This window comes from Salvelinus namaycush, chromosome 5 (genome assembly GCF_016432855.1).
Source record: "Salvelinus namaycush isolate Seneca chromosome 5, SaNama_1.0, whole genome shotgun sequence".
Taxonomy (NCBI): Eukaryota; Metazoa; Chordata; class Actinopteri; order Salmoniformes; family Salmonidae; genus Salvelinus; species Salvelinus namaycush.
This window is the reverse complement of record NC_052311.1, coordinates 63,968,294-63,977,747: the sequence shown is the minus strand read 5'-3', so window position 1 is coordinate 63,977,747 and position 9,454 is coordinate 63,968,294. Positions and strand designations below refer to the sequence as shown.

Below are 9,454 nucleotides of genomic sequence, written 5' to 3'. Positions count from 1 at the left end.
TGCTACCTTGTGGTGTTTTTCAGTTTGTGTTATGCATTAGCCTTCACCTGTCTGTCTCAGACTGGCTCTGAGAGCTACAACCTACAGGATGTCTTTACCCAACCACTCTTATTCATTCATTTATTTAATGATTATTTGGGGGGAGGAATAACATGACAGCCTGTACATAGTTTATTATTTATTGTAGGTAAGTCTTTTTGAAGCAGTATTGTTCTGTGTGTTGTCCTTGGGACTTTCTGTAGTGATAGACCTTTGACCCCAGAGAGATTGTTCTGCTTCATTGAAAGCACAAACATGGACCCAGAGAATGATACTACTTCAACAAAGATATTTTATAGATTCTTTTGACGATTAAGAACTTAATGAATTAATAAACTAATAACAAGAAGCCAAATGTATTTACTTGATGTTCCTGTTTATTGATTGTCTTTGTTGATTGATTGACTGATTGATTTCCAGTTGATTTCTTATTATGTATGATTCTACTGCCATCTTTCAATACGTAACTTTTTGCCTTTCTACCCCTTGCTTTCTCTTTCTACCTGTTCTGTATATTTGTCTCTCTGTTTGTCTGTCTGTCTGTCCATGTAGTTGTCTGTTTTCTTGTTGGAAGAATCACTGCCTGAAAAGATTGCTTAAAAAATCTGACAGATTGACCATATTTGAGGCAAACAGACATTTCAACAAAATGATGTGGTAATTTGGAACTGTGTGGCACAGAACCCTGAGGTAAATACACTTGTATACAATTGGCTTGATTGAATGTTTTAATTTGAGATGATCAATGTAAACTGGCAATACCAGTGTATTAAAGCCCATACCTATGCATGCTTATGGGAAGGTTGTGACGGGATGGTTCTTCCATGTGGTCTCCCCTCCCTTCCTCCTCGGCCGTAAACCTATATCTTTCTCTCTTCCTCCCCCTCTCTCTTTCCCCTGCACGTGCGAACACCCTCTTCCATCCCTTTCTCCTGTACTCCATTCTCTTTCTTCTCCTCCTCCTCCCCTCCTCCCCTCCTCTCCTCCTCCCCTCCTCCCCTCCCCCCCTCCTCCCCTCTCTCCAAATAAAATAAAAACGGTGGAGAAAGAGCAAATAAATACACAAAGAGAATCCTGATGTGTCTGTGTGTGGACGTCTTTGAACAGTGAGAACGGACATTGTTTTTTATGTTGTGAGGATGAGGAACGTCACCGAAAGCGTGCTTTTCTTTATGGTCAGTGAACACGGAGATGCAAAGCCTGCTGGGGCTTTGTGACGCAGTTCTTCTATCATGTTTCCATTCCCTTCCTGTCAACCCCAAACACACATTCTAGGTGTCTTTAATCCTAATACATGACCATGCATCCATCCTTCCTGCCTTCCTTCCTGTATGGTAGTGTAGAAAAGTTGCTGGTAGACATCAGGGATTACTTAAAGGATGGATAAGTACTCATATAGGGCCCCAGCCTGGTAGCCAGTTCTGTTTCTTGTTCAGCCAACTTCTTTGTCAAAGCCATGCCAAACATGACAACCACAGAAACAGCAGAAAGCGTCCTGCTGGGGACTGGCAACTATGGTTGAACCCGACAGTTAAACCTCCCTGTCTGTCTGCCGTTGTCAGCCATTATGATGTCAGGAGAATGTAAATGTCAAACAAATTGAGACTGAAATACACTGTTGACCTTCTCAGCTGGAAGTGTTTATATGTCCACAGCCTTTTTAAAGACAAACTTTTACAAGACTGTAGTGAACAGTGCATCTCTGGTATTATGCTGGAGCTGATTATTGCCATGCTCCAAGTCCAATGAAATGTTACTGAAAACATTTAAATATTTATTGTATTCCATAAGAATAGTAGATAGGCATCCATATGAACAATTTCAATATTTACTTTACAGTGGTTACAGTAATAATTTAAAGCCTGTCTATTCATTAATCAGTAAACGTTCAATCGATTTGATCAAATATAAATCAGTCCATTGACAGACATTGTCATGATTAATGATGTGATTTCATTATCTAACATTTCATTGCTGTCATATACAGTGTCATAAAGATACATGGAATTCAGTGATACAGACATACAGTACCATGTAGCTACAAACACATTCATACATTCAACAATACCGGGACAAGGAGACCAACCATGATAGGTACAGATGAAGAACGTAGAACATTTGTCCATTTTTGTAGTTTTAAAGACACGGAGAAAAACCTGAGAAACTGAAATAGTGAAAAAGAAGTTTGTCTTGAGTAGAAAAAAATCCTTCAAAAACTGCTGAGATCAGGAAAGAGACTATCATCTTACAAAAAGTATTATTAGCTACCAGAAATTCCAGAACTACAAGTCCCAGAAGCACTGTGTGCACCTGTTCTTCCTGCTCTCTGTAAGCTGAACATCTGCAGAGCCTCGAATGAGCCTGCACAGAACTCCAATACCCAGGATGCTCCTTGTTACGCTCTCCTTGAAACGCTCACTGAATGAGGTAAGTGGACTGAGGCCAGAGAGGAGAAAGTCTTCATTTAAGAAACAGAATCCACAGAATTCCCTGTCGCCATCTAAATTGGCTCTTCAGAATCTTCGCTCTCCCTCTCTCCATCCGTCTCCGGCACGGTAGGAAGGGATGACACAATGAAGATACGAGTGGAGGTGGAGTGTGGTGAGGTGGGGGAGGAAGGCTCCTGAGGGGGACAGTCTGTCCCTCGGCTGTTGGGGGTGGAGGTATCACACTCTGCACCTGCACTGGAGCCACCTGCTCCTCCTGCGTTCCCCCTGGGTTCCTCCTTAGCCTCATCCATGTCACCCTCTCCCTCTGTCCCAACCACCTCATCCTTCCACCTTACCACCTCTCCCTCCCTCTTTCCTCCATCTCCCTCCCCCTTTTCTTCCTTAACCTCCCACTTAAACCCATCGCTCCCCTCCTTCCTACTACCCCCTCCCTCCCTCTTCCCCCCCTCACCCCATAGCTCCCTCTCCCTGGTGGGGGAGGAGGGGGTGGAGGGGGGAGCCACGTGCTTCTTGGCTTTACGATTGGCATCTCTGAAACTGGCCAGAGGGGGGCGCAATCTTACCCCACTACGGGTGGAGCCCTCAATGGCCTTCTGCAACTGTGAGAGGTAAGAGAGAAGGAGAGATAGAGAGGGAAAGATTAAAGGGGAGAGATAAATATAGAGGGGGAGAAGAGAAAGGGAGGGAGGGAGAAGGGGAGAGAGAGAAATAAAGAAAGAGGAGAGGGAAATAGAGATTGAGATGGAGGGTGAGAGAGGAAGGGAAAAGGAGTGAATAGAAGTGGTTAACATAGCATGTCATAACACAAGCAAAGCATGTTAATACAGGTTTACTGTGACGCTGTGATAAGTCAGAGACGAACACCGTTGATAGTGTAATAGTGTGTCTCACTATTCGAGTACAACAGAACAGCAAAGCAACAGCCAATTGAACAGGCTCCATGTATTTTTATGTGTATTTATTATGGATCCTCATTTGTTCCTGCCAAGGCAGCAGCTACTCTTCCTGAGGTCCAAACAAGATTAAGGCGATTACATCACCAAAAAAATGTAACAGAACATCATACAACACATTACTACACCACTACATATCTACAATACAAAATGTATAATTTTACAATGTACATGTGTGTAAACTGTGTTTGTTAGCGTGTGTATGTGCGTATGCGTATGTGTGTCTCTTCACAGTCCACGTTGTTCCTTATGTAGTATTGTGTGTTTCCCAGAGTCTGTTCTGGACTTGGAGACTGTGAAGAGACCCCTGGTGGCATGGCTTGTGGGTTATGCATGGGTGTCTGAGCTGTGTGCTCGTTGTTTGAACAGACAGCTCAGTGCTTTCAACACGTCAATACCTCTCACAAAGACATGTAGTGATGCAGTCAAACTCTCCTCTACTTTGAACCAGGAGAGATTGACATGCATGTTAATGATGTTAGCTCTCCATGTACATTTAAGGGCCAGCCGTGCTGCTCTGTTCTGGGCCAAATGTAATTTGCATATGTTCTTCTTTGTGGCACTTGACCATATGACTGGGCAGTAGTCCAGGTGTGACAAAACTAGGGCCTGTAGGACTTGTTTTGTTGATAGCGATGTCAAGAAAGCAGATCTTAGCTAGCGTTGCATCAATATGTTTTGACCATGACAGTTTACAATCCATGGTTACTCCAAGCCGTTTAGTCTCCTCAACTTGCTCAATTTCCACATTATTAATTTAAATATTTAGTTGAGGTTTAGGGTTTAGTGAATGATTTGTACCAAATACAATGCTTTTAGTTTTTTAAATATTTAGGACTTTTAGGACACCCATTTTAAAACTGACTGCTGCTCTTTGTTAAGAGTTGCAGTGAGTTCACTTGCTGTGGTAGTTGATGTGTTTAATGTTGAGTCATTAGCATACATAGACACACAGGCTTTACTCAGAGCCAGTGGCAAGTCATTAGTAAAGATGGAAAAAAGTAAGGCGCCTAGACAGCTGCCTTGGGGAATGCCTTGCTCTACCTGGATTATCGTGGAGAGGCTTCCATTAAAGAACACCCTCTGTTTTCTCTTAGACAAGTACAGTGCAATGAAAAAGTATTTGCCCCCTTTTCTCTACTTTTGTATATTTTTGATACTGAATGTTATGAGGTTTTGGTTGAAGATCTGATAACATTCAGTATTAAAAAATATGCAAAATATAGAAAATCAGAAACGGGGCAAATACTTTTTCACGGCACTGTAACTCTCGATCCATGATATACAGTGGCAAGAAAAAGTATGTGAACCATTTGGAATTACCTGGATTTCTTCATAAATTGGTCATTAAATTTGATCTGATCTTCATCTAAGTCACAGCAATAGACAAACATAGTGTGCTTAAATAACACACAAATTATTGTATTTTTCTTGTCTATATTGAATACATCATTTAAACATTCACAGTGTAGGTTGGAAATAGTATGTGAACCCCTAGGCTAATAACTTCTCCAAAAGCTAATTGGAGTCAGGAGTCAGCTAAGCTTGAGTCCAATCAATGAGATGAGATTGGAGATGTTGGTTAGAGCTGCCTTGCCCTATAAAAACACTCACAAAATTTGAGTTTGCTATTCACAAGAAGCATTGGCTGATGTGAACCATGCCTTGAACAAAAGAGATCTCAGAAGACCTAAGATTAAGAATTGTTGACTTGCATAAAGCTGGAAACGGTTACAAAAGTATCTCTAAAAGCCTTGATGTTCATCAGTCCACTGTAAGACAAACTGTCTATAAATTGAGAAAGTTCAGCACTGTTGCTACTCTCCCTAGGAGTGGCCGTCCTGCAAAGATGACTGCAAGAGCACAGCGCAGAATGCTCAATGAGAATCCTAGAGTGTCAGCTAAAGACTTTCAGAAATCTCTGGAACATGCTAACATCTCTGTTGACGAGTCTACAATATGTAAAACACTAAACAAGAATGGTGTTCATGGGAGGACACCATGGAAAAAGCCACTGCTGTAAAAAAAGTCTGAAGTCTGAAGTTTGCCAAACTGCACCTGGATGTTCCACAGTGCTACTGGCAAAATATTCTGTGGACAGATGAAATTACAGTTGAGTTGTTTGGAAGGAACACACAAGACTATGTGTGGAGAGAAAAAAGCACAGCACACCAACATCAAAACCTCATCCCAACTGTAAAGTATGGTGGAGGGAGCATCATCGTTTAGGGCTGCTTTGCTGCCCAAGGGCCTGGACAGCTTGCTATCATCGATGGAAACATGAATTTCCAAGTTTATCAAGACATTTCGCAGAAGAATGTTAGGCTATCTGTCCGCCAATTGAAGCTCACAGAAGTTGGGTGATGCAATGGGTGATGTATTATTTCTTACACTGTTACCCCAGGAAATCTTAAGTCGTATTACATACAGCTGGGAGGAACTATTGGATATACAGTAAGAGCAACGTCAACTTATCAACATTATGACAGGAATACGACTTTCCCGAAGCGGATCCTCTGTTTGATCCACAATCCAGGACAATGGATCGGATCCCAGCCGGCGACCCAAAACAACGGCGCCGCAGAAGGGGCAGACAGAGCGGTCTTCCGGTCAGGCTCCGTAGACGGGCACATCGCCCACTGCTCCCAAGTATACTACTTGCCAATGTCCAGTCTCTTGACAACAAGGTAGACGAAATCCGAGCAAGGGTTGCCTTCCAGAGAGACATCAGAGATTGCAACATTCTCTGCTTCACGGAAACATGGCTCACTCGGGATACGTTATCAGAGTCGGTACAGCCACCTGGTTTCTTCACGCATTGCCCCGACAGAAACAAACATCTCTCTGGTAAGAAGGAAGAAGGGTGGGGGTGTATGCCTTATGATTAACGAGTCGTGGTGTGATCATAACAACATACAGGAACTCAAGCCCTTTTGTTCACCTGACCTAGAATTCCTTACAATCAAATGCCAACCGCATTATCTACCAAGATAATTCTCTTTGATTATAATCACAGTCGTGTATATCCCCCCCAAGCAGACACCTCACCCCAAGCAGACACCATTGGACTCTATGTAAACTGGAAACCACATATCCTGAGGCTGCATTTATTGTAGCTGGGGATTTTAACGAGGCTAATCTGAAAACAAGGCTCCTTAAATTTGATCAGCATATCGAATGCGCAACCCGGGCAGGCAAAATCCTGGATCATTGTTACTCTAACTTCCGAGATGCATACAAAGCCCTCCCTCGCCCTCCTTTCGGCAAATCTGACCACGACTCCATTTTGTTGCTCCCAACCTATAGACAGAAACCAAAACAGGAAACGCCCATGCTCAGGTCTTTTTAACGCTGGGCCGACCAATCTGATTCCACGCTTCAAGATTGCTTCGATCACGTGGACTGGGATATGTTCCGGATAGCGTCGAACAACAACATTGATGTATACGCTGATTCGGTGAGCGAGTTTATTAGCAAGTGCATCGGTGATGTTGTACCCATGGTGACTATTAAAACCTTCCCCAACCAGAAACCGTGGATTGATGGCAGCATTCGCTCAAAACTGAAAGCGTGAACCACTGCTTTTAATCAGGGCAAGGTGACCGGAAACATGACCGAATACAAACAGTGTAGCTATTCCTTCCGCAAGGCAATCAAACAAGTTAAGTGTCAGTATAGAGACAAAGTTGAGTCACAATTCAACGGCTCAGACACGAGAGGTATGTGGCAGGGTCTACAGTCAATCACGGACTACAAAAAGAAAACCAGCCCCATCGCGGACCCCGATGTCTTGCTCCCAGACAAACTAAACAGCTTCTTTGCTCGCTTTGAGGACAATACAGTGCCACCGACACGACCCGCTACCAAAACCTGCGGGCTCTCCTTCACCGCAGCCAACGTGAGTAAAACATTTAAACGTATTAACCCTCGCAAGGCTGCCGGCCCAGACGGCATCCCTAGCCGTGTCCTCAGAGCATGCGCAGACCAGCTGGCTGGTGTGTTTACGGACATATTCAATCAATCCCCAGTCTGCTGTTCCCACATGCTTCAAGAGGGCCATCATTGTTCCTGTTCCCAAGAAAGCTAAGGTAACTGAGCTAAACAACTATCGCCCCATAGCACTCACTTCCGTCATCATGAAGTTCTTTGAGAGACTAGTCAAGGATCATATCACTTCCACCCTACCTGACACCCTAGACCCACTCCAATTTGTTTACCGCCCCAATAGGTCCACAGACGACGCAATCACAATCACACTGCACACTGCCCTAACCCATCTGGACAAGAGGAATACCTATGTAAAAATGCTGTTCATCAATTACAGCTCAGCATTTAACACCATAGTACCCTCCAAACTCGTCATTAAGCTCGAGACCCTGGGTCTCGACCCCGCCCTGTGCAACTGGGTCCTGGACATTCTGACGGGCCGCCCCCAGGTAGTGAGGGTAGGAAACAACATCTCCACCCCGCTGATCCTCAACACTGGGCCCCACAAGGGTGCGTTCTCAGCCCTCTCCTGTACTCCCTGTTCACCCATGACTGCGTGGCCATGCACGCCTCCAACTCAATCATCAAGTTTGCAGATGACACTACAGTGGTAGGCTTGATTACCAACAACGACGAGACGGCCTACAGGGAGGAGGTGAGGGCCCTCGGAGTGTGGTGTCAGGAAAATAACCTCACACTCAATGTCAACAAAACAAAGGAGATGATCGTGGACTTCAGGAAACAGCAGAGGGAGCACCCCCCTATCCACATCGACAGGACAGTAGTACAGAAGGTGGAAAGGTTAAAGTTCCTCGGCGTACACATCACGGACAAACTGAAATGGTCCACCCACACAGAGAGCGTGGTGAAGAAGGCGCAACAGCGCCTCTTCAACCTCAGGAGGCTGAAGAAATTTGGCTTGTCACCAAAAACATTTTCAAACTTTTACAGATGCACAATCGAGGCCATCAGACTGTTAAACAGCCATCACTAACATTGAGTGGCTGCTGTCAACATACTGACTCAAATCTCTAGCCACTTAATAATTAAAAATTGGATGCAATAAATGTATCACTAGTCACTTTAAACAAAGCCACTTTATATAATGTTTACATACCCTACATTACTCATCTCATATGTATATACTGTACTCTATACCATCTACTGCATCTTGCCTATGCCGTTAGCCATCACTCATCCATATATTTATATGTACATATTCTATTCATTCCTTTACACTTGTGTGTATACGGTAGTTGTGAAATTGTTAGATTACTTGTTAGTTATTACTGCATGGTCAGAACTAGAAGCACAAGCATTTCGCTACACTCGCATTAATATCTGCTAACCATGTGTATGTGACTAAACAGAATGGCTTCAACAGAAGAAAATTCACCTTCTGGAGTGGCCCAGTCATGAGGTTATTGCTGCCAAAGGAGGGTCAACCACTTATTAAATCCAAGGGTTCACATACTTTTCCCACCCTGTACTGTGAATGTTTACACAGTGTGTTCAATAAAGACATGAAAACATATAATTGTTTGTGTTTGATCAGTTTAAGCAGACTGTGTTTGTCTATTGTTGTGACCTAGATGAAGATCAGACAGAATTAGGACCAATTTATGCAGAAATCCAGGTATTTCCAAAGGGTTCACATACTTTTTCTTGCCACTGTAGCAGAGGATGTAAAACCATAACACATACGTTTTTTTCAGCAGCAGATTATCATCAATAATGTCAAAAGCTGCACTGAAGACTAACCAAACAGCTCCCACAATCTTTTTAGTATCAATTTCTTTCAGCCAATCATCAGTCATTTGTGTGAGTGTCCTTCTCTATAAGCGTGCTGAAAGTCATTTGTCTACTGTGAAATAGCATTGTCTCTGGTCAAAAAGGTTTTTCAAACATTTACTAAGGGTTGGTAGCAGGCTGATTGGTCGGCTGTTTGAACCAGAAAAGGGTGCTTTGCTATTCTTAGGTAGTGGAATAACTTTTTCTTCCCTCCAGGCCTGAGGGAACACACTT

At 43.4% G+C, this 9,454-nt stretch overlaps 1 protein-coding gene across 1 annotated transcript in view; it reads right to left on the bottom strand.

Annotated features, from left to right (window-relative positions):
- Nucleotides 1-2,539: 2,539 nt before the first annotated feature.
- Nucleotides 2,540-9,454, bottom strand: part of LOC120047255 (chloride channel protein 1-like) — a 31,684-nt gene continuing 24,769 nt past the window's right edge. Inside the window, exon 22 of the mRNA XM_038992783.1 lies at nucleotides 2,540-3,088. Within this exon, the coding sequence (XP_038848711.1) occupies nucleotides 2,540-3,088 (549 nt within the window). The remainder of the gene's footprint in view (nucleotides 3,089-9,454) is intronic.